This window comes from Lepus europaeus, chromosome 8 (assembly GCF_033115175.1).
Source record: "Lepus europaeus isolate LE1 chromosome 8, mLepTim1.pri, whole genome shotgun sequence".
In the NCBI taxonomy this organism is placed as follows: domain Eukaryota; kingdom Metazoa; phylum Chordata; class Mammalia; order Lagomorpha; family Leporidae; genus Lepus; species Lepus europaeus.
The window spans coordinates 13064129-13089819 of NC_084834.1; the positions used below are offsets into that span (position 1 = coordinate 13064129).

Sequence of the window (25691 nt, forward strand, 5' to 3'; positions counted from 1 at the left end):
CTTTGGCTCATGTGTGGTTTGTGCTTTAGAGTTACTGGTTTTGTTCCTTTTGATGTGACATTTTTGTGGTGGAATGTTATTGCTAAGTGTCTAATTATTCTGACAACGTGTCTGTGTTTTCAACCTGTTTTGGAATCTTCATACTTTTGCTCAATATAGATGCGTTTCTTCAGTGTAGAGGTGCTCGTGTGCAAGTCGTGTCCTCCCTGACTGCCATTTGTCCTCATGAATCCTATCATTGGCTGAACACTGCTGCATAATGACTCGGCATTTTTGAATGTTCTCCGAGCCTTTTAGTTTTTCTTCCTTACTGTTTAGTTAGGAAATTATTTTTTGTTATTCTATACTAATGCTGAATGGAATCTGTCTTCTCAGTCACTCAATTCAGTATGCCTGGATCCTTCCATGGATGATATAATAGCAGAACCCTAATCAAGTGTCAAGTTTTTTCGCTGAACCTAATGCTGCAGTGTGCAGTGGAGCCAACCTGCACCTACATTTGCATGTCGTTCCATTCCTGTTTTCCCCATTCGAACATTTGTAAATATAGTAGAAATTTTTTCAGATATCGTCTGAGATGATGCCAAACTAAAAAACACTTTTGGACTACCTGTGACTTTACTTGTCTCCCAAGTAGACACCATTTGTCCCATTTGTACGTTACCAGATCTCTCATTACATCTTTCTCTATTCTTTGGATGTCTGGAATTGTCTTTGCAATTAGGAGTATCAAGATATGTCCTTGGACAGAAAGAAAACCTTTAAGAATGAGTGGAGCACAGGAAATGATTTTACTCCAGCTGTTTGAAATCCATGAGCCATTTCCCATAATGCATGTTTCCCTGTACGGGATCATGAGTCAGAATTGTCAGGAATATCCATTGTGAGTGTGTTCATCTCTGTGTTTCAGAGATATTGATTTTATTCCTCTCTGATGTGGAAATGGGTATACTGTCTGAAAAATCACCGAGGACTTATTTTCTTTCCCTTGCCCAAAGACCTGATGATTACATGGGAATCTGACATTTAGGATGGTATGATAACTGATCAAACCCAAACTGTGTCCAATGCTGCTAGCACCAGTCTCCCTTTGGGTACACTTCTGTTCTAACCTCTGTTCTCTTGAGCACTTGATGTGCTCACATATCAGAATGCCTTACAAGTTCCTTTGATATTCTCTGCTGATCCTTTCTCTGAACACTAGGGGTTACTTTTTCAATTTTTCCTTTGTGTTTCTTAGGTTGCTGGAAACCTTTGATTTTCTGTCCTGGAAGGATAGAGTTCCTAGGTACAACATTGCTCTTGGGGCACATTTACTGAGATAGCCAGTTTGCTTCCTGTGGCTCTACACTGGCCTCACAGGTGCACACTCAATATGCACTTTCCAAGATTACAAAGATGTTCAGTTTCTCTCTCCTTATGCTTTTGCAGCTGTTTATGGTCACTGCAATGCTTGGTACACGAGTTCTATACCACCACGTGCCATACACTTTTTTCCTTGTAGTATTCTATCTTTGCATTTGGTACTTCTGATATGTAGTTGATTGTTAGTTTATGATGTCTCAGAAACCTCCAGAAAGTGTTGATTTTGAGTACCATTTGCTCGGATGTCAAATCATTGATTTGCTTGTAATAGCAGGTCGAATGTGTTTTCTCAACCTATCCTAAGACAATTTTAGGTATATCTGCATCAGAATCAATCTAACCAACAGGGAAATCCTAACCATTTCCACACATATACCTGGCCCAAATCCTCCATGCAAAGAGAAGGGCATGCCTGAGCTTGGCATTTGTCAGACATGTCATTTGTACTCTGTTGCTTTACTGAAGAGTTGGCATGGTTGTTTAGTAGCTTGTCGCATCGTATCTACATTTCTGGAGCCCTCCATGAAGGATAAACTTGCCTAAATATTTGCATGACTTTGTCATGTGAATTTAAGTCTTCAGTTGCTGTCCAGGAGGGACCAGATTCCTTGATGGAGTTATCCATGTGGCTCCTGTACTAGGGACAGTGGGTTGTGCATCATATTATTCTTTTTTTTGAATTTTTTTATTTAATAAATGTGAATTTACAAAGAGAAACTTTTGTAGTGTTGTGGCTTCCCCCCCAACCTCCCTCCCTCCCACGGCCCTCTCCTCTCCCACTCCCTCTCCCATCCCGCCCTTCATTGAGTTTCATTTTCAATTACCTTCATACACTGAAGATCAACTTAGTATATATACTAAGCAAGGATTTCAACAGGCTGCCCTCACACAACTGCACAAGGTATAGGGTATTGTTCGACTAGTAGTGTTGTTTATAAGTTTCATAGTAAAACACATTAAGGACAGAGATCCTACATGGGGAGCATGTACCCAGTGACTCCCGTTGTTGATTTAACAATTGGCACTTATTTATGACATCAGCAATCACCCGAGAATCTTGCAGTGAGCTGTCTAGGCTATGGAAGCCCCTTGAGTTCACCAACTCTGAACTTGTTTAGTCAAGGCCGTATCACAGTGGAGGTTCCTTCCTCCCTTCAGAGAAAAGCGCCTCTCTCCTTGATGGCCTGCTCCTTCTGCTGGGGTCTTGTTCACCAGGATCTTTCATTTAGATTATTTTTGCCACCGTGTCATGGCTTTCCATGCCTGTGAGACTCTCATGGACCTTTTAGCCAGATTCGAATGTCCCAAGGGTTGATTCTGAGGCAGGAGTGCTGTTTTGGGCGTTTGCCATTCTATGAGTCTGCTGTGTGTCCTGCTTCCCCCGCAGGATCATTCTTTCCCTTTTAATTCTATCCTTCATTATTTGCTTACACTGGTCTTATTTGTGAGATCTCTTCGACATATACCCTATCTTTTGGATCGGTTGTGTATTTATACTTATCACTTTACCAAGTGCACTGGCATTGGTACCTGCCTCCTTGGTAAGACTGAGTTGAAATCCCCTGGCGCATTTCTAGTGCCACCATTGGAGGTAAGTCCGAGTGAGCATGTGCCAACCTATATATCGCCTCCCTCTCTTATTCCCACTCCTATGTAATAGAGATCACTTTTCTGTTAATTTTAAATGCCTAAGAATGATTGTGTATTGATTACAGAGTTCAACCAGTGGTCGTATGTAGAACAAACAGAGCAACAACAATAACAACAACAAAAATACTAAAAGGAATAAAATAGTAAGTTGTTCCTCAATAGTCTAGGCAAGGGCTGATCATGTCATTGTTTCTCATAGTGTCCATTTCACTTCAATGGGTATCATTTTAGATACTCGTTCAGTTGCCATCGATCAGGGAGAACATATGATATTTGTCCCTTTTGGACTGGCTTATTTCACTCAGCATGATGTTTTCCAGCTTCCTCCATTTTGTTGTGAATGCCCCGATTTCATTGTTTTTTTACTGCTGTATAGTGTTCCATAGAGTACATATCCCATAGTTTCTTTATCCAGTCATCCGTTGATGGACATTTAGGTTGATTCCATGTCTTAGCTATTGTGAATTGAGCTGCAACAAATATTGAGGTGCAAATGGCTCTTTTTTCTCCCCTTTAATTCCATTTGGGTAAATTCCAAGGAGTGGGATGGCTGGGTCATGTGTAGTGCTATATTCAGGATCCTGAGGACTCTCCAAACTGTCTTCCATAGTGGCTTTACCAGTTTGCATTCCCACCAACAGTGGATTAGTGTCCCTTTTCCCCTACATCCTCGCCAGCATCTGTTGTTGGTTGATTTCTGTATGTAAGCCAATCTAACCGGGGTGAGGTGAAACCTCATTGTGGTTTTGATCTGCATTTCCCTGATGGCTAGGGATCCTGAACATTTTTTCATGTGCCTGTTGGCCATTTGGATTTCCTCTTTTGAAAAATGTCTGTTAAGGACCTTGGCCCATTTTTTATTGGGTTGTTTGTTTTGATTTTGTGGTGTTTTTTTGATCATTTTATAGATTCTAGTTGTTAATCCTTTATCTGTTGTGTAGTTTGCAAATAATGTCTCCCATTCTGTCGGTTGCCTCTTCACTTTCTTGACTGTTTCCTTTGCTGTAAAGAAACTCTTCAATTTGAGGTAATCCCATTTGTTTATTTTATCTTTGATTACCCGTGCCTCTGGGGTCTTCTCCAGGAATTCTTTGCCTGTTCCAATATCTTGAAGGGTTTCCCCTATGCTCTCAATTAGTTTTATGGTGTTGTGGCGCATCTCTAGTTCTTTGATCCATGTTGAGTGGATTTTTGTATAAGGTGCAAGGTAGGGGTCTTGCTTCATACTTCGACATGTGGACATCCAGTTTTCCAATCACCATTTGTTGAAGAGGCTGTCCTTGTTCCAGGGGTTGGTTTTAGGTCCTTTGTCAAATATGAGTTGGTAATAGATGTTTGGATTGATCTCCGGTGTTTCTATTCTGTTCCATTGGTCTATCCATCTGTTTGATCTGTCCATTGGTGAGAGTGGGGTGTTGAAGTCCCCTGTTACTATTGTATTTGAATCTATATCTCCCTTTAAATCCTTTAGTAATTCTTTCAGGTAGCCAGGCACCCTGTTATTAGGTGCGTATGCATTTATAATAGTAATGTCTTCCTGTTGGGTAGATCCTTTAATCATTATATAGTGCCCTTCTCTGTCTCTTTTAATAGTTTTTATGTTCAAGTCTATTTTGTCTGATATCAGGATGGCCACTCCAGCTCTTTTTTGATTTCTGTTAGCTTGGAGTATCTTTTTCCATCCTTTCACTTTCAGTCTGCGTGCATCTTTGCTGATAAGGTGTGTCTCCTGAAGGCAGCATATAGATGGATTCTCTTTCTTGATCCAATCAGCTAGTCTATGTCTTTTGGTAGTAGAATTAAGACCATTCACATTCAGTGTGATTACTGTTAAGTACTGTCTTTTCTCATTCATGTTTCCTAAAGGAGCTGTTTATGTATTTTGAACTTTGTGTGTAGGTTACTCTACATTCGCTTTTTTTGGTAGTGAAGTTCTTGTTTTTGTATTTCTGTGTGCAGCACATCTTTGAGCAAGTGTTGTAGGGCTGGATGCATGGTTACAAATCCTTTCAGTTTCTGTTTGTCTTGGAAGATCTTTATTTCCCCTTCATTCATAAATGATAGCTTTGCAGGGTATAGTATTCTAGGTTGGCATTGTTTGTCTTTTAAAACTTGAAATATATCATGCCATTGTCTCCTTGCCTGTAGTGTTTGTGATGAGAAGTCTGGGGTGAGTCTGATTAACTTACCCCTGAATGTGATCTGTCGTTTTTCTCTGGCACATTTTAGGATTTGTTCTTTGTGTGTCACTGAGCTGAGTGTTGCCACAATGTGTCATGGTGAATTTCTCTTCTGGTCTACCCTGTTTGGAGTCCTGGCTATCTTTGAATTTGCCTGTTGTTATCCAGTTGCCTTTGTTTGAAGTTTTCTGATGTTATTTCATTGAAAACACCTTCCAATCCATTCTCTCTTTCCACCCCCTCAGGGACTCCTATTAACTGAACATTACACCGTTTGATTGAATCTTGTAGGTCTCCGACCATATTTTTTTAATTTTTTCATTTCTTCTTCCTGCGTTTGAACTGACTGTATTATTTCTGGAAGTTTGTCTTCGAATTCTGATATTCGGTCTTCTATTTCATCTGTTTGATTTCCGGGGGAATCCACGGTGTTTTTATATGGTCAATTGAGTTTTTCATTTCCAGTATTTCATTCTGGCTTCTCTTTAGGATCTCTAATCCTTGGGCTTGTTTTTCATTCCACTCTCGACACTGTTTCTCATTATTTCTAAGTAATCTTATTATTAATTTTCTGAATTCTTTTTCTGGCATGGTTTAAAATTCTTCTTCTTCAGCCTCTGTTATGGTTGGTTTAGCCTGCTCCATTGGCAAGTTTATGTGTTCTTCTATCTTCTTGTTGTGGGTTTTTGTTTTGTTTTTTGGCATTCCGTCTGGGTGGTTTTTCAGGTTGATTTCCCTCTGCTGTGGGCTGCTGAGTCTGTACCAATATCCAGTGTAAGCAGGCTGCTCTGCTTCTAGAGTTTGCTTATTTATGTTTTGCTTATTTATTTATTTTTTGTAACTTGTGTGGGCTGGTGTCAGGGCTTTCAGGTGCCAATCTCTGCCCCTTGGGGGCTGGTTTCCTTGTTCCTATGTTCGCCCTTATGTGTCTGTGCCTGGGGTTCGTTGGTCAGCCACTCTCACTGCACCTCCTGCGTGAGGAGTGTCAAGTAGCTCCAGACCACCTTTGGACTCTGCCCCTGCTGCTTCCTCCTCCGAAGCAGAGGCCAGCCTCCTTTAAGCCCGAATGTAAACAAACAGGATGGCTGCACTCTGCCTGCTGCAGCTCTGATTGTGGGTGGGGCGGCTCCTAAGGATCCTTGCGTTTTCGATCCTTCAGTGCATCCCCCTGGATCCTGCCCTCTTCCTGTGGGTGCTACTTAATTTTTTTTTTTTTCTGGAAACTTGAGTAGACTGGTGTCAGGGCTATGAGCTGCCCTCCCTCGCTGCCTGCCCCTGCGCAAGGAGTGCAGTGTCCCTCCACTCCACCTTTGGGCCCCACCTCCGAAGGTTCGTGTGGAGGCAGAGGCAGTTCTCCTTTAAGCCCATATGTAAACAAACAAGATGGCTGCTCCCCGCCCGCTGCAGCTCCGATTTGGGGGAGGGATCCTGGATCCTGAATCGGGTTGTGCATCATATTGTTCTTTCGTGGCTCCCACTGGGACATGGAGAGAGCACTTTCTGAATTACTGGATGTCGGAGGCCACCCGACAAACCACACAGAGACACGCAGCAGTCAGTCAATTCATCACCACGTTTATTGCCTCGTCGCGTTCCAAGCCAAAGTAGGGGGCCCGGCGATGAGGGACTGGAGGCAGTCTCCCTAAGGAAACCCTTCAGTCTCTAGCCACGAGCACCAAGAAACACAAGGGTATATACCCCAGGCCCCATACAGATAACATTCATTGTGTGCAATCATGCATAGCACAGGAACGAAACAAGTTTACAAGGTAGCAAAGATCAGGGTACAAGCTCTGCAGATAGAGCAAAGAACATCATAAACCTTCATCAGAAGTCACATCCTGCCTGCAGGAATGTGGGATGAAAAATCTTGTGCCTACAGAACAAAAGTACAGGAAACAGGATTAGATAAGGGACAGCATCAGCCTGCTGCATCTCATGTCGGGCCAGGGCCACTAGCCCCGACAACTGGATCCTTTCTTTTCATCTGTGACTGTTGTCTCATTTTCTCCAAGTGGAAGGGAAATTCTTTAAACTCACATGATTGCCAAGGACATAAACAAACCTCTAAGAATGATTTTCAACTTGCCAGTTGTTTTTCTCTCAAAACATGACAACATCTCCCCATTTTCTCCTAATTTGAATTTTTATAGACTTAGCCTTATTATGTCTCAGAAAACTTGTGAACATCCACATTATGAGAATGTGTTGTTTGGGTTGGAGATCACTTGTGTTCCTGCTTTCTGACATGGAGTTGGATCTGCATCTGAAAATCTACTTAGGCAACTTTTGTTTTTTCTTCCACAGGAAGTATGATAGTCTCACTGGAGTCAGACCCAGAATCAGGCATGGTGACTGACTAGAGCCTTTCAGTGGCAAATGATACCATGCCTCAGCTCAGTAGGGGTCCATATGTTTTATGTCTTCTGATCTATGAGATGCTGAAAATTTCATGTGGCATAAGTTCTGAGAACTCCTCTTCAATATGGCTACCATGCTTTCAGGCTAATGCTGAGAGCTACTTTTCCCAGAATGTTTGGCTATGTTTTCTTAATGTTCCTGAAACCTTTAGTTTCTGCCACGGAAGGATGTATTTCCTCGATAGAGATTTGCCCATGTGACACCTGTACAAGACCATCATGTGGAAGCACATCTTCTCTCACTGGCCACAGTTGCACATTCTATGGGCACTTTGCAAGTTACCAGAAACTTTGGGATTTTCTATCTTTACCCTTTGCTATATCCTAAGGTCATCTGATGCTTTGTTCTCAGCTGCTGTTCAAATACAAAAAAAAATCTTGAAGAAATTTAAAATAAGAATTGTATTTTTCAAAACAACTCTCCTATCTATCTGTTTTGTTCTCTTTTTTTTTTTTTTTTTGACAGGCAGAGTGGACAGCGAGAGAAAGAGACAGAGAGAAAGGTCTTCCTTTTGCCGTTGGTTCACCCTCCAATGGCCACCGCGGTAGGCGCGCTGTGGCCGGCGCACCGCGCTGATCCGATGGCAGGAGCCAGGTGCTTCTCCTGGTCTCCCATGGGGTGCAGGGCCCAAGCACTTGGGCCATCCTCCACTGCACTCCCTGGCCACAGCAGAGAGCTGGCCTGGAAGAGGGGCAACCGGGACAGGATTGGTGCCCCGACCGGGACTAGAACCCGGTGTGCCGGCGCCGCAAGGCGGAGGATTAGCCTATTGAGCTGCGGCGCCGGCCTCTGTTTTGTTCTCATGCGTTTTCCTTTACTTCTCTTTTGGGGGTACCATAAAGTTCATGACAATCATCATTATGAATTAAACATGGTGGGGTGTAAAATAATTTATTTTAAACCATGTGCATATTGATATGGGCCTGTTTTCTGAAAACACCATTAGACAGCCTTAGTTCTTTTCATCAACAGAATAAGTAACACCACAATGGAAATCCAATCAGTGTCAAGGTGTGTGACTGACCATGATCTTCAGCCCAAATCTAGAGTGGAACCACACTTTCCTTTTGCACTTTATCTTCTTAGTTACTGAAAAGCACTTTGGTGTATTTCCTTAGGATTTCTTCTTACTTCCATACAGTTTCTTTAAGTTTACACAAAGAATCCATTTTCAAAATATTCATGTGACCACTAACTTGACTTGGTCTCTTCAGTTGTTATCCAGGAAGGATGGAATTGCTCAGCAGAGATTGTCCTTGAGGGCTCTAATCTAAGGCAAAGCTTTTGTTTCATGTTGTGCTCTGTGTGGCTCCCAGCAGAACACGGAATGGGCACTTTCCAAGTTACCGTATCCTTTCCTTTTGTCTATACCTGGCTTTTTCTTTATTGAGGGGTGTTTGCAATTGTTAAGTCACAAATGATATTTAAGGATAGAAATAAGGAATCTAAGGATATATTTGAAATTGGCATTTTTGTTGCTGAATCATTAAATCTATGAGCCACTTTCTCATTGTACCTCTCTTTATAAACCTATGTTTCTCTTGTGTCAGAAAACTCATGAAAATCCACATTATGAGCATATATTTCTATGGGTTCAAATAATGTTTTCCTGTTGTCAGTTGATAAAATGATTGCATTCTGCAAATATCCTAAGAAAACTTTTGATTTACCTTCCACAGGTGATTTAATGCTACCCTGGAGTGTGCACCAGTGTAAGGTATGATGACCGAGTAAAAACATTTTGCAATGGCAGCTGAAGCCTTCTGTCCTCTGCATTCTGAGTTACTAAAGAGCTGAGTTAGTGTCAGTCCTTAGTATTTTTCTTCATTTCTATGCACTTCCTTTAACCTAACACTAGGGGCTACTTTTCAAAAATATCTGTTTGAGTTTTCTCACTTTGCTTGAAAACCTTAGTTTCCTCACAGGAAGGAATACTTTAGTAGAGAATTGTCATTGAGGTATCTAAACTAAGACTAGTGTTTTGCTTCATGTTTTTCTATCATTTGTTTGCTGGAGTACACTGAGTGGGAATTTTCCAACTTGCCAGTTTCTTTCATTTTTTTCCATCCTTTTCCTTTGGCTTTACCAAGGGGTAGTGTAGCGGTCAGTACACAATGTATTCAAAGACAAAAATTAAACAATGTAAGAAGGAAGTTAGCATTAGGACTTGTTTTGCTCCCCCAAATTGTTAAACCTGTGCATCAAGTTCTCATCCATTGTATTTACATAAACTTACCTCTTAGAAGTCTCATGAAGTCCACATCATGGGTGCATTATGTTTCAGTATATTTTTTCTTTTACTGTTGCTCCATGTTGAAATGAATATGTTGTCTTCAAATATACTAAGACAACCCCTGGTTTTTCTTCAACATAAGAAATTTCTCCCACCACTCCAAACCAGAACAGTGTCATGTATATTCACTGACCAAAATCCTCCAGTGGTAGAAGATGAGAAGTCTGACCTTCTATGGGACCACCCGTGTCTACTGTACTCTGTCTTCTGAGTTACTGGAGAGCACAGTTGACATGATTCCTTAGGATATTTTTTCCCGATAAACTTCATTTCACCTCACAGTATGAACTAAGCTTTCTAGAATGCTTGCACATGTTTTCTAATGTTGTTTGACATCTTCAGTTTCTGTGCATGAAGAATGGACGGAATTCCTGGGTAGAGAATTGCCCAAGAGGCACCTAAAATCAGAAAAGTGTTTTGCATTGTTATTCTATTGTTGTCTCAAAGTTGCACGCTGCATGGACACTTTTCATGTTACCAGATAGTATCAGTATCTCCTTATGCCTTTGCCATAATGCAGGGTAATTTCAGTGCTTTCTACACACATAGTGTTCAAAGGTAAAAATAAGACACCTAAAAATGAATCCAGAACATATATTTTCCTTAGCCTTTCTACATGAAGTCTCAGAAACCTCATGAAAATCCCCATTGTAAGTGTAGGATGCTGGTATTTAAAGTAGTTTGTTATTACTATCTGATACTGAGATGAGTCTGTCTTATGAAAATATTTTAAGACAGCTTTAGTTTTTTCTGCAATGGAATGAATGACACTCCAGGGGAATCCCATTCGGTGTCAAATATGGTGACTGACAAAAATCTTCCACGGGGAGAGGATACCAGGCCTAACCTTGCAGTGGGCCTACTGATGTTTTCTCTCCTCTTTTTCTTACTTATTATGAGTATAGCTGGCCTGATTCCTTAGGGTTTTCTCTATTTCTTTTAAAGATTTTTAAAATTTATTTATTTGCGAGGTAGAATTACAGACAGTGAGAGAGAGACAGAGAAAGGTCTTCCATCTGCTGGTTCACTCCCCAAATGACCACAATAGCCAGAGTTGCACCGGTCCAAAGACAGCAGACAAGAGCTTCTTCCAGGCCCTCCACATGGGTGCAGGGGCTGGAGCACTTGGGCCAACTTCTACTGCTTTCCCAGGCCATGGTGGAGAGCTGGACCAGAAGAGAAGCAACTGCGACTAGAACCGGTACCTATATGAGATGCTGGCACTGCAGGTGGAGGATTAACCTACTGTGCCAAAGCACCAGTATTTTATCTTTCTGGACAAATCTTTTAACTTTACACTAAGAACTATTGTGCAGAAATGTTTGTAGAAGTTTTCTAACTTGGCTTGGACTCTTCAGATCCTGTGCAGGAAGCATGGAGTTCCTTGCCAGGGAATTTCCCGTGGAGCAATTCACCTCATCTACTCCATTTTTTTATTCCTCCTATTCTATCCTTGACTCCTAGAGAAACACCAAATGGGCACTTTCCAAGTTACCAGACCTTTGATTTTTATCATAAATCTTTTTGTCTTCTGAAAGAGTAGTTGTGATTGTTAAGATACAAATAATAGTCAAGGATAAAAGGGGAAAAAAAAACCTAAGAATGAATTTAAACAAGAATTTTGTTCTAAAATTGTTAAACTATGGGCTTTTTCATTATCCATATTTTAAGAAACTGATTTTAATGATGTATCAGAAAACTCATTCAAGTCCACAATAGGAGCCAATTTTCTTGGATTTCAAATTTATTTTGCTGCCATCAGATGTTGAGATGGGTCTGTTGTCTGAAATATCTTGACAACTTTTGTTTGTCATTCTGCAGGTGCTGTAATGCTACCGCTGCTGTTGACACAATACCAGGTAGGGTGAATGGCCAAAATCTCGAAATGGCACAGGATGCCACGCCTGAGCCTAGATGGGCCCACCTATGTCCTCTGTCCTCTGCATTCCAAGTGGCTGGAAAGCTGAGTTAGGATCTCTTCTCCTTAAGATTTTCTTTTCTTTTCTCTGTATTTTACTTAACGTAAGACTAAGGACTACTATTTCAAAATGTTTGTTTTAAACTTTGCTTGAAATATCTTCAGTTTCTTCCCCTGGTGGGTGAAGTTCCTTGGTAGAGAATTGCCCATGAGGCCCATAAACTAAGACTACATAGTCTTCATGTTTTCCTCACACTTGTTTGAAGCACAACACTGAATTCACATTTTCCAAGCTACAAGTTTGTTTCATTTTTTTCTTATCCTTCATTAAATGTAGTTCTAATGCTGCAACACAATTTGGTATTCAAAGACAAAAACTAAAATATAAGAATCAAGGTACAACAGGAAGTTGTTTTGGTCCAAAAGAACAATTACTCTAGGTGTCAATTTGCTCATCAATGGTATCTTTTCATAAGCTTATCTCTAAGCTGTCTCAGAAACCTCCTGAACTCCACACCATGAGTGTATCATGCTCTCACCTAACATTATTTTTCCTGCTCCCTGGTGTTTCTTCAGCAGAACAAATTACCCTGCTACTGCAGACCAGACCAGTGTCCAGTATAATGACTGAGCGAATTCTCCAGCAGGAGAGGATGCCAAGCCTGAGCTTGGTATGGGCCCACCCAGTGCACTGTCCTCTGACTTCTGAGTTACAGAAGAGCACAGTTACCATGACTCCTTAGGATTTTTTTCCCCATGCACTTCATTTAACCTCACAGTAAGCACTGCTTGCACAAGTTTTCTATTTTTGCTTGACACATTCAGTTTCTGTCCAAGAATGGATGGAATTCCTGTGTAGAGAATTGCCCAAGAGGCACCTACAACAATGGACACTTTCTTTTTCTTTTTCTTTTTTTTTTTTTTTGACAGGCAGAGTGGACAGTGAGAGAGAGAGACAGAGAGAAAGGTCTTCCTTTTGCCATTTACCCTCCAATGGCCACCACAGCCGGCACATTGCGCTGATCCGAAGCCAGGAGCCAGGTGCTTCTCCTGGTCTCCCATGCAGGTGCAGGGCCTAAGCACTTGGACCATCCTCCACTGCACTCGCGGGGCATAGCAGAGAGCAGGCCTGGAAGAGGGCAACTGGGCCAGAATCTGGTGCCCCGACAGGGACTAGAACCCGGTGTGCCGGCGCCACAGGGCCGAGGATTAGCCTATTGAGCCACGGCGCCGGCCAATGGACACTTTCCAAGCTACCAGGTCCTTTCAGTTTACCTGCCCTTATTCTTTTGCATTATCAGGGGTTAATTCCAATGCTTTGTACACAAAGAGCATTCAAAGATAAAGGTGAATCTTCTAAAAATGAAGAGTAGGGATTTGTTGGGTTCAGAAAGTATAATATCTATGGTTTTTCCTAACACATATTTTCCTTAAATTGTCTGCATGAAGTCTCAGAAACCTCATGAAAATACTCCTTTATGAGTGTGTGACACTTGGCTTTAAAGTACTTTTTTTGCCACTCTCTCTCTCATACTGAGTTTACTTTATGAATATGTCCTAAGAAAACTTAGGTTTTATCTTCAGTGAAATAAATAATGCCACTCCTGGAATCTGACCCCATGTCAAGTATGGCAATTGACTGGAATCCTGCATTGGAAGAGGATTCCAGGGCACAGCTGTGTCCTCTGTCCACTCAGTTACTCAAGAGCTCCATTGGCATGATTTCTTAGGGCTTCCTCTTAACTTCTCCACAGTAGTACCAGCAAGCACTCTGCAAACCTAGGTTATTATTGGGAAAAGGCAATTTTTTTACAGGGTGAAGTTTGGTTCATAACCTGGAGACATGTATTATCAGTTCCTTCTCGTGTGTGTCTTTTCTTGGTTTAATGATGTTTACCTCATGTCTTAGGTGAAATCTTTAGGGGCAGTTCTTTAATCAGGAATTAGGATATCTCCAGAATCTGAGAATATTATTTCACTTTTTATTTCAACAGAAATGGAACCATCTCTTCATATCTGGTGCTTTGGAACAACAGTAATCGACCCTATAAAGCAGAGCTGCAAAACTCACATCTAGTAGGGGGCCGCCCAACTCTCTGAAATGTATCATTTTACTTCATTCAATGGTAGCACATTCACAGCTGAACATCACTAATTTTCCTACACTCTAACGTGCAGCTAAGAGTGTTTTTAGAAAAAAAATTGACAGATATTTCTTTCTGTCCAGAAATAAACAAATTGGCTCGTAACTGACTTCAAAGGAGTCATGTTTTCTGACTGTGCGGAAATCATGTTGTACACTTCACACTTCGCAATCTTATTCAAAAAGGAATATATAATGATCTGATTCCAAAATTTCAGCTCAACCCATTTCAGTCTTTAATTTCCAATTCCATTGTTCAAAGGGACATGCAACAGTTACTATAAAATCAGTATTTAAGGATACAGTGAAATATATAAAAACAGAATGAAATATGAGCTGATACTGGCACAAAAAATTTAAACCCACACATAATTTTCTTCATGGTAGCATTTTCATACATTTTTTCATCATGAAGTCACAGAAAGTTCATGAAAGCTCATATTCTAAAATCTCATTAAAATTTGATGAAGATGCATACCATAAAATCCTTTGAATGGATTTAAAATTGTGTCCATACTAAATCACATTTTAATTCTACCTTTATTTTTTTGAGGTTTGTAAAGATTTATTTATTTACTTGAAAGTCAGAGTTACACAAAGAGAGGGGAAGCAGAGAGAGAGTTCTTCCATCTGGTGGTTTGCTCCCCAATTGGCTGCAATGGCCGGAGCTGTGCTGATCTGAAGCCAGGAGCCAGGAGCTTTTCCTGTGTCTCCCACGCAGGTGCAGGGGCCCAAGCACTTGGGCCATCTTCTACTGCTTTCCCAGGCCATAGTGGAGAGCCAGATCAAAAGTGGAGCAGCCAGGTCTTGAACTGGTGCCCATTTGGGATGCTGGCACTTCAGGCCAGGGTGCTAACCCATTGCGTCACAGTGCCAGTCCCTATGTTTTTTTGAGTTTTATGTTCTCATTTTTCATTTTGAGGGGCTTTTGTTCTTTTTTTATCTTTTTATTTTTTGTTTTGTAATTTTAAATTTTTTTCCTATTTTGACATTTATGTTTTTATACCATTTATGAAATGGTTTATGCCTCCTGGACAAATAACTATTTTCAATATTCTGGATATCCTGAAGATGATGTTCATTATACCATATATTACTTTTATAAGAATCTTCAGAAAATCATACATTAATAATTAAATATTATAACTTGAAGGCATAAAGAAAATAAGTGATTCTCAGTTCCCACTCACTTTTAAAAAAAGAGTAAGCTCAGTTACCTGACTGTAGAATGCCATGATCAAACTCCACTAATTTGTTATGTAGGAAAATTTGGCATTATACTATGTCCAGAGCAAAACGTGAATCATAGCATCTTTCCATATATGTCTTCTAGATTTTAATTCCTATCATATTTTCATCAATGAGAAGTCACTTAAGAAAAATTCAGTAACACAGTCCTTTGAATGATGCTCATAAACCTTCAATATACAAATCACATTCCAGAACTCAAGGGAAATTTTAAGACCATCTGAACTACATCAACAATTTTGTAAGCAAAATCATCTGAAATATTCTTAAATCACCATAAATTCTCTCTCTGATTTAGTGCATCCAGCAGCGGGAATGGACCTAGTAAAGGTGGTAAGTTGGCTTTGGGGTTGATGCTTTTTAAAATGATTGGCTAAAGTATAGGGCCTGAGCTGCTAGGGTGTATGTGGCAAACTGCAGGGTTTCGGGATGTTATCAAGCACCTTAACTGCCTGAAAAGACACCTGGAACTTTAGGTATTTCCCTGCTATCTGCTGATTGGCTGTTGCTAGGGGAGTTTATCGCAAGGGAAGTTTATTGTCCTCTTTTCAGGAGCTTTTGGCTTAGGGTTCAGGCCTGAGTTACAAGATGGAGGCCTACTCTAAAATAGCTGCACCTTGATCCAGGCTCCGGTCTCTCGTTGTAAATCTCTATTGTTTTAAACATATTCTACTGATGGCCCATATCAGTGAATCTGTAAATCCAGTGAATGATGTGAAATCTTTTTCTCACACGCAGAGCTCATTACTTTGCTTAGTATATAGAAGACATACCCAGTGATCTGTCCACTTCTATCTTTGTTCACCTAAAGAATTACGCCATGACTTCTTGGCTTCGATAGTCATTTGTACATGATTATGGCTTTGAGGGAGGCCCAGCTCAGTTGGGTAGTTCTTCTGGTCTCACTGAGTCACTCGGGGGCCAGAAGACAACTGTGTATTTCTCAACTTCCTTTGATCGCTACATAGCCATATACCGGGGGAGGAGACTGGAAATCTTTTCTTACACAAATTTCATAAAGTTTTCCTATATTGCAGCTCCATCTGATTATTCCCTATTTTAGATAAACACTTGGACCCACTAGGCCTTGGCTTCTATATTTTCTCCACTACCAGGAATTACACTGGTGCTTTCAGTATTCTCTGGAAAATTTTAAATTCTGTGGTAAATGATCATGTTTTGTGGTAGTTATAGTCTGCTTAATGCCCACTAAAATGTACAGGCAGCTCTTCATATCCTGTGGTTTCAGCCAAATCCAGAAAGAAAATATAAGATGCAAAGTTTCTCATTATCATTATTCTCTGAAGTATAAGTTCCATTCCTTACAGAACATTTAATTTGTAGGAGGTAGTGTAGGAGATGTAGAGGTCACTTAAAAGGATATTTGAGGGTGGCATAAATTATATGCAAATACAGTTCTACTTGATATTGGGGTAGGGGCATCTATGGATTTTGTTATCTTTTGGGATCATGGAATCAATTCCCCACAGATGCTGAGCGAGAACTATCTATGGGGGAATGAAGATGTGCATATTTCTTGGAATAAAAGGATTTCATATGTGTTGGTAATATCTTTACATTTGAAAATTGGAGAGATAAAAGAGCACATATGGGATTTCAGAGGGTAGCAGTAAGACATCCTCTTGATGCATGATGTTTTAGATTAATTGCAGCATTATTTTGAAGTTCTGAAATACATGAAGCATTTCCATTCATGATGCTAAAGTGGAGGATACTAATGGGATCTCTTCTCATTAGAGATGATGGCATGGTTGTGTGAAAAATCTTTGAGACATCAACAATTGCTGTATAAAAGGGACAAAAATATATGCCTTCACAATGCATCTAGGTTTTGAATCAGGAAAGAAATACCCTAAAGTCAATCCTTCCAGTTGCAAAAGAAGGGACACAAAAGGAGGTAAAGAAAATCTGAGATTCAAGGAATTTGTCAATTGCAACTCATGGGCACGATTCTTGCTATAGGGAAATAGTTAATAGTTTTCTCTCAGCGCTCACACAATAGAGACTTGAGGAAAGTAACTTACATCTTCAGTTTGGAGAAAGATCATAGGGCCTGAACAACTGTAAAAGGGCACAACTCTTGAACTGACTTACAATGACTAGAAGGCAATGAGGTTTTCAGTTTATCATCTTTACGGTAGCTGTGAGAAAGATAGTATAATCAGCAGTCTATGCTTAGTGATGTGATAAGATTAAACATTTCCATCAACAAAATAAAGGCCCTTGGGATGAATTATGTTATTCCGGAAAGAAAACATACCCATGCTACCAGTATACATGTATACATGAATCCATGTATACAAGGTTTACTCATGAGCATATATCTTAAAAAAAACAAAAACAAAACTGTGCATGGATTTCAAAATTATTTGCCCCAAGGAATTCATTTCCATGAGCTTTTTGAAGTACCCTTGTATTTACACAAACACATTCATTCACTTCATATCCACAAAAGCAATGTGTTAGAATTTGTGGAATGGATGATATATTAGTGAAAATACAACGTCTTTACAAAGCAGTGGGCAATGTCTTGGATATTTTTCTTCAGCTCCTTCCATGCTTGGCAAATGAGCCAGTATTCTGAAGATCTGTAGTAGATAGTGACCCTCTTTTCTATTTTGTGTTTTGTGTTTTACTTGTCTGCAGCCCGGGTGATGGTAGGAAGAAATGATTTTGCCTTAGCTTTAGGCCACAGTGTCAATTCTTAGTTTGGTTGGCTGAGGCCTTTGAAAGAATGAAAGCATTCCTTGTACAATTCAGTTAAATAAAAATGCTACTAGAAAACTGTAAGATTTTTAATTTTCAACATGGAAAATGAGATTATGAATATCTTACATGAATGGTAAAGGTATAAAACTAGTTGAGAAAAAATAGCAATGACTTTGGAAAATGGTTGCTTCTGTGGAGGGAAGAAAGAGAACGAAGTACAGTAATATGAGACCTCAGGCATATGACCACTATTTAAAAGGAAGATTTAAAAATATTAACACTGTGCTATATGCTTCAGTTTATTTTTATCAAATAAAATATTATAGGTAATAAATACAAAATTCTTTTGCATGTATATGTGACATGGAGCTAATGCATGTATTTATGTACAAAATTGTGTGTACAAAAATGCATGGGAGGGCCCAGCATTGTGCTGCAGCAGGTTAGGCTGTCATCGGTGAGGCTGACATCCCTAACGGGCACAGATTCCTATCCCAGCTGCTCCACTTCTGATCCAGCTCCCTGCTGCTACACCTGGGAAAGCAGCAGTGGATGACCAAACTACTTGGCCCCTGCCACATGGGTGGGAGACCCCAATGAAGCTCCTGGCTTTGTCCTGGCCCAGCCCTGGCTGTTGCTGTCATTTGGGGTGTGAATCAGAAGATGGAAGATCTCTCTGACTCTCCCTCTCTCTAACTCTGCCTTTCAGACAAAGAGAGACATTTTTTGAACATGCATGGAAAATGGAATTAAAAGAAGAGTCTGTTAGGTCCAGTGTTGTGGCTCAGTGGGTTAAGCTGCCGCTTGAGATGCCAGCATACAATATGGCAGCACACCTTTGAATCCCAGATGCTCTGCTTCTGGTCCAGCTACCTCCTTGTACACCTGGAAAACAGAAGATGACCCAAGTATTCGGGACCTTGTAATCTATTGTGGGGGAACTGGAAGGAGTTTCAGGGTCTTGGCTTTGGCCTTATCCAGCTCCAACCATGGTGGCCATTTAAGGAGTGATACAGCAGGTTGAAGATCTCTTTTGTTGTCTCTTCCTCCATCACTCTGCTTTTCAAGCAAATAAAATAAATCTTGTAAAATTATGTTTAGTTTGGTAGACATTTTTTGAAAACATTCAGGTCTCTCATCATACATGATTCCCATGTGCTGATGGAAGACTTCCTGAATCAATGTATAAAAAGTTATTCATTACTTACTAAACAAGTGAATAGAGGAATTTCTATCATTCAGCAGTGCTGGCCTTTTCTATGACATATATGTATGTGAGTTCTCCATATTGACATGTGATCTTGGTGAACTCGGCGGTTTTGATGTATAGTAGTGTTCCATGCTACGAGTAGTGCATTCTTCTCACACCTACCTATCCATCTGAGCCCAAATTCCTAGGGGTTTTAGGTTTCAAAGGAACAGTTTATTAGCTTCCAAGGGAATGAACTTTTCAAAATCAACTCCATTCCTTTTTTTGTATGGGTTATTTGCATTCCGCTTTTGTAGTTTTTTGCTTTAATGTTTTAATGTCCATTGAGTTCAGCTTCCTGTACTAAGTGGTTAACACATCAACATTTTTTAAAGATTTATTTATTTACTTGAAAGTCAGAGCTTCAGGGGTGGGGCAGGGGGGAGATATTTTCCCTCCACCGTTCTCTCCCCAGATGGCTGCAATAGTCAGGGTTTGGCCAGGCAGGAGCCAAGAGCCAGAAACTTCACCTGGGTCTCCCATGTGGGCAACAGGGACCTAAACACTTGGGCCATCTTCTGCTTTCCCAGGCCACTCACTAGTAGGGAACTGGGTCAAAAGTGGAGCACCCAAATGGAATACCAGCTTTGCAGACAGTGGCTTTACCCCAGTATGCCATACCACCAGCCTCATTTATGTTTGATGTATGTATTTAGAATGATTGATAAACTTCAGGTACTTTCACTGCATCTCACGTGTTTCAGCATATTTTAAGTATTTTGACCGTCACTTACCTATTACATGTGATTAGTATTCTGTCATTCCAGGCTCTTCTGCAGAGGGAACTTTTACAAAGTCTCTCTGGATTTCGCCTTTAGCTTTCATGGTTTTCAGCTGCTTTGACTTAGTGTCTCAGTCCACCACAATAAAGCAGTGAGTTCAGAAAGGTAGGAAAGAGTTTCATTCTGCATGAAGAATGAGATACCACAATGTCATTGACAGCACTTCAAGGCCAAGGTCCACAGCCCCAGCCACCATTTTAACCTCAGGCATTCCCCCTTCAGGTCACTGTCTCCCTTGCTAATCGCCCCAGAGAAAGATGACTAGTCACTGAGGACAGGCCCTGTGCCCAGTGGGTCTGCTGCAGTTACACTTCCCAATCCTACCCAAGTTTCCCCACTCATTCTCCCTCCAGGCTGTTCCTGGACCTCAGTGATTTGCCTGCATCCTCCTTCCAAGGGTTTATGAATCTAACACACTTCTTCCTGACAGTCACTTCCCAGTCTGCCTGAGCAAAAGAAACCCCAGGCAGCCTTCGAATGGCGTCATACTATTGGCATGACAGCAAAATGTAGGGACTTAACAGCAGTGGAAAGGTGTCTGTTTACTTGCTTCACTTCAGTCCCTTAATGTCATCGTAGTTAAAATAGTTGGTTTTTTGAGAAGAGGTGATTTTTGTGTTGTTAGGAACCCAGTGGTGGGAGTCAACATCAGATTATTGCTTGGTTAATGGAATTACATTAACCATGCCTGGTTTAAACATGATATCCATAGACGTTATCACAAGGGACTTTTCTGATTACAGGAAGAAAAGGGGAGGGTTGGGCATGTAGCTGAGCCATGCAAATACTCAATCCCACATTGGGGTACCTAGATGTGATCCTTCTTCCCCTGACTCCAGCTTCCCACCAGTGTACACCAAGGAGGCACGGGGGTGGCTGTGATCATTGGATTCCTGCCACTCATGTGGGAGACCTGTTTTGTTCATGCTTCCCAGCCATGGGTCAAGCCATGGAAATTGCTGGCACTTGTGCTATGAGCCAGTAGGTGAGCTCTCTCTGTCCCCTCCTCCCCTCCCTCCCTCTCAAATAGGGAAATTCCAAAAAATAAGATTTTTAAACAGAAAAGAAACTGCTCTCTCCCTCTCTCCTTCCTGTGTCAATCCACACTTGCTCATTTTATGTGTAACCATGAATGCCGAATGAGTCAAGGACAGCTCTAAAGCTGAGTGGACAAAGATGATCAACACCAGCATGCATCCTGCCAACAACAGTGCTTCGCAGTTCATCCAAATCTATCTCAGTGCCTCACATGCTGGGCTCATCATTGGGAATAACAAAGAAGAGTAAAAGAAGAGAAAATGCTAGCAGAGGAGTAGCGCAGCAATGTAAAGAACAGATCTAGGTAAGTGCTGCCTTGTCTATAAAATAGAAGGCAAAACCCAACTTAAAGCCCTCAAATCCACAGTCTCATTAACTAAATGCTATTTCATTTTCTGAGAAAGGCGTGTTTTGGAACGTCAGTGATAACATCCAGATGAGAGATTTTCTGTGAAGAGGACTGATTTGTATGTATCAACCTTATAATCCGTTACAGGAGAGGAGGTCTCTGAGAACATTCAGGTCCTCTTGGGAGAGGCCAGACTGCACTCTTCTATGCGGCTCAATGCCAACAGTCTTCTCTTTGGCCTGCCTCTCTCTCCTTGCTTCCCACTCTGCAAGGGACAGAGATGTGGAGGAGTTGGTCTGCCTACCAGACCCCCAGGAAGTGTGAAAGCAGTGGTTGTAGGAGCCATGCAGAGAGGGCAGGAAGCAGGGTCCCAGCAGGGCAGCAAGAGTCCAAAGAGGAGCCTCCCCTGGGTCTTCGAGCACACAGCCTAAGGAAGTGGGAGGACAATCAGGAGGCAAAAGACTGACTGCACTTACATCTCCCACCTGCTGCATCAAGTGCCTGTGATGGTGAGCTCTGTGGGCCCCCACTGGAGTCAGCAAGTGGACCGCCCCACATGCATAGTTATCTTTCATTCTCTCCCACAAGCAGAGTCTTGGCTATGCTTTTGTAAAAAAAAAAAAAAAAAGATGGGCAAAAGCGTGAATAAAAAATCTTGAATAAAGATTTGACAAATACATTCCTTGGTTCCTAACTATGACTACTTTTACCCACTTCTTTCTGAGGCAAAATCAGATCTTTGATTAGGGTTGGGGAAGAAACCAGTATGGTGAGTCAAAAACATTTTAAAAAGTTGGATGATTTCAAGCGGTGAGTGGGGAATTCACTTAACAATAAACACTTGTGTTCAAGATCTCCTCAGGGCACAGTATACTGTGGGCAGGGTTCCTCCTGAGTCACGCCAGAAAGTGAAACAGTAACTTCTTTGTGGGTTTCCTTCTCATTGTTTCAATTAGTGGCATAGTGAGGCACAATGGAATGGGGTGAATTCAAAAGCATCAGTTCCATTGACTTCAGTTTATCCTATATCAACATGGGGGGGGGGGGTAGGAAAGATGCAGGAGGCTGTTGCAAGGGTCCTACCACAGCTAGGGCCGAATCAATGAAATTGCAGACAGGCGGGCAGAGCTGACTACTTTGTGGAGGCAAACACGTTTCTCTCAAATCCTTTCCCCTGCAGAAGTGGGCAGGTGTCAGAGGATTGGGCATTGGGTTGGGATGGAGGCTGGAGAGGTGCAGCCTTATCTGGTTAGAGGAAATGTGGTGTCAAGAGGGTGTCACTGCGCCGGCTGCAGCGTGGCGGCCATTGGAGGGTGAACCAATGGCAAAGGAAGACCTTTCTCTCTGTCTCTCTCACTGTCCACTCTGCTTGTCAAAAAATAAAAAATAAAAAGAGGGTGTCACTGAATCCCAGTAGTAACCAACAGCTGGTGCTGTTCCAGGATGCTGGGTGGAAAGTGGGAGGCAGGAAGCAGTCTCACCTTCCTTTCCATGAGCTGGTTCAGGAAGTTAAATGCAGCCAATGTTGATTTGGGCGGAGTGTTAAGCCTGGGATTTCCAGCTGCATGCACGTGCGAATCAACGTGGCCTTGTCCTTCCAGTGCTCACAGCTGAGTAAAATGGCTTTCCTCGTCTTCGTGGGCTCTTCCTTTCGTCCTGGCAGTTAGCAGAGACTGAAATTGGTAATCCTTTCATGAGTCTTGAAGAGTGCAACACAGAAAAAAAGGCATGGGTTGTGATGCAGGAGGGATGACACGGGACCTGTGAAGACGTGGGAGTAGCCAGACCTCGGGCAGTAGTGGTGCTGCCTGTGGGCAAGATGTTGGGAGCCACTGTGCTGGGTTCCCTGTGTAGGCCTTTGTTTAGACTAACCTTCAACTGTGTTCCTGTAAGGAGGAATCACTAGAAAAGTCCATTTGTACAGCTCACTGATATGGTTAGCGCCTGGCCATCTGGCTTCAGTGCTCTCTTTCTTGTACCTTGATAAGCATGTCTGCTAGCTGTGAGACCTCGCTGTAACTCCCTTTCTCAAATTGATACTGATTCCTGTGAAATTATTCCTTTGAACTATGTTGTGAGATGACACCTGCTTGCCCTCGACTGTTACAATCCTTGCCTTGTATTATATAAGCTGCTTCCTTCTCCAATAAAGTGAGACCTTGATCAGAATACTGTCTTGGTCTCCCTTCTCGTGTCTGCTTTGTCTCTCCATTCAGATCTGCCCTCCTCATGTCCTAGTTGATTACCCCGCGGGCCGGGGCACAAGAGGCTGCCAAGCCAGGCCCCTGCACTGGCACCATAGGGATTGCTCTTGCATCCAGAGCCAGGGCAGTCCCAGAAGCTGGCCATGCCTTACAGGGGGGAGGTTGGGAGCCAGGAGCCTTGCAGGGACAGAGCCCAGGTCCCATTAGGGCACCCACCTGGCACCCACAACCAGAGGGCAGAGTTGCAATGCCATGCCCCAGGTTGGGCCAACGCTTTGGCCTGGGCCGCACACTCTTTTGGGTCCACTCTGCGACCTGGGTCTTGGCCGAACAGGGTTGGAATGACCTGGCCACCCGGGCAAGCAGGGCGGAGGCACAGTGAGGCAGGGAGAGCTGTGCATGCCAGTTGAGCCCCAGTTGAGGCTGCAGTCCAGAATCCACCACCCCCCTTCTCCCGAGCACAAGGGTCTATGGAGCACGGCTGAAACCTTGCAGCGCTGGCACTCGGACAATAGCCTGGACAATAGGTTTTAGTGCTCTTCCCGGCGGTGACCAGCTTTGGTCCTCAGGTATCCCCTCCACTGCTGCCACTGCCATCAGCCCTCTCTGGAGCCACAGGATCAATATTGTCTTCTTGACCTCTGCAGCAGCAACAGAGGGCGCCTCTGCCACCCCCGGTCGACCCTTCCCTCATGATGGTGGGTGCTCCCTCCTGTCCCGTGCCCACATGCCCCCCCCCGGCTGGCCACACATCTTGGCCACGTCCCAGGGTCTGCCCTGTCATCCCCAGGGTTCAACTTGATGGGCATCTGCACCCCATGTCTGCTGAACAGAGAGAACACCTTGCCTAGAGTGGTCACGCCCCTGGCACTGGGAGGACACTGCCACAATTTTTAATGGAGCCTGGACTGTGGGAGCAGCCCCTGTTTTCTCCACGGGGATGCCCCTGCAATGTTGACCAAGGCTACTGAGACTGCTGACAAGGTGAGGGCCTCCGGTCAGCGGTGGCGGCAGGTTGGGGCTGCCGGGAAGCCAGCCTGTCATGGGTGGGTGTGAGGGTGTCTTGGAGAGGGACAGATGAGGGGCTCGGATTTGCCCTGAGGTGTGATGGGGCTGCCAGAGAGTTATTAGTAAACTGTATGGGTACTGTGATTTCAAGTTAGCACAGCTGCTTGATTGTGGAGTTGTCAGAGGTGACAGTTTCTATGCAAGGTGCTGGGCTCTGGATTCCAGGATATGGTTTTTCTTCTGGTCACTAAGAGTGTATGGAGTGTATGCAGTGGAGGGTGGCCCAAATGCTTGGGCTCCTGCACCCGCGTGGAAGACCAGGAGGAAGCACCTGGCTCCTGGCTTCGGATCGGCATAGCACCAGCCACAGTGGCCATTGGGGGAGTGAACCAATAGAAGGAAGACCTTTCTCTCTGTCTCTCTCTGTCTGTAACACTATCTGTCAAGTAAATTAAAAAAAAAAAAAAGAACAATGATTTAGTGTCTACTGACTCCCACCATTTTGAGCATCTTTATGCCTTGTGCCATAGGTTTCCATAGACCCATCAGCAGGGAGCAGGGTTGGAAGTGGAACAGCTGGGACTCAAGCTGGTGCCCACATGGGATGCCAGCATCACAGGTGGCAGCTTTATCCATGTGTCACAATGCCAGTCCTAATTCCTGATGTTATCAATGTATGTTTTTTAGAAGAGTTATTATTTATTTGAAAGGCAGAGTTACAGAGAGGCAGAGGCAGAGAGAGAGAGACAGACTGACAGACAGAGGTATAGAGAGATCTTCCATCCTCTGGTTCACTCCCCAGATGGCCACAATGGCCAGAGCTGCACCGATCCGAAGCCAGGAACCAGGAGCTTCTTCTGGGTCTCCCATGCTGGTGCAGGGGACCAAGGACTTGGGCCATCTTCTACTGCTTTCCTAGGCCAAAGCGGAGCCAGATCAGAAGTGGAGCAGCCGGGACTTGAACCGGCACCCATATGGGATGCCAGCACTGCAGGTGGAGGCTTTAGCTGTTGCACCACAGCACTGGCCCCATCAATGCTTAATTGACTTTAGTCATTAGCAGGTGGGCAGATCATAAAGAATGCTGATTTGATGGTTTTCCTTTGAGGAATA

At 42.7% G+C, this 25691-nt stretch overlaps 1 protein-coding gene and 1 long non-coding RNA gene across 2 annotated transcripts in view; both read left to right on the forward strand.

The window, feature by feature from the left end:
* LOC133765211 (rho GTPase-activating protein 20-like) overlaps positions 1 to 7558 on the forward strand; it is a 141560-nt gene extending 134002 nt beyond the window's left edge. Inside the window, exon 16 of the mRNA XM_062198874.1 lies at positions 7503 to 7558. Within this exon, the coding sequence (XP_062054858.1) occupies positions 7503 to 7558 (56 nt within the window). The remainder of the gene's footprint in view (positions 1 to 7502) is intronic.
* Positions 7559 to 9294: 1736 nt separating this feature from the next.
* Positions 9295 to 14080, forward strand: LOC133765468 (uncharacterized). Its single transcript, XR_009866592.1, has 3 exons — positions 9295 to 9333; positions 11731 to 11768; positions 13822 to 14080. It is a non-coding gene; the product is annotated as an uncharacterized LOC133765468 (long non-coding RNA).
* The last annotated feature ends 11611 nt before the right edge of the window (positions 14081 to 25691 follow it).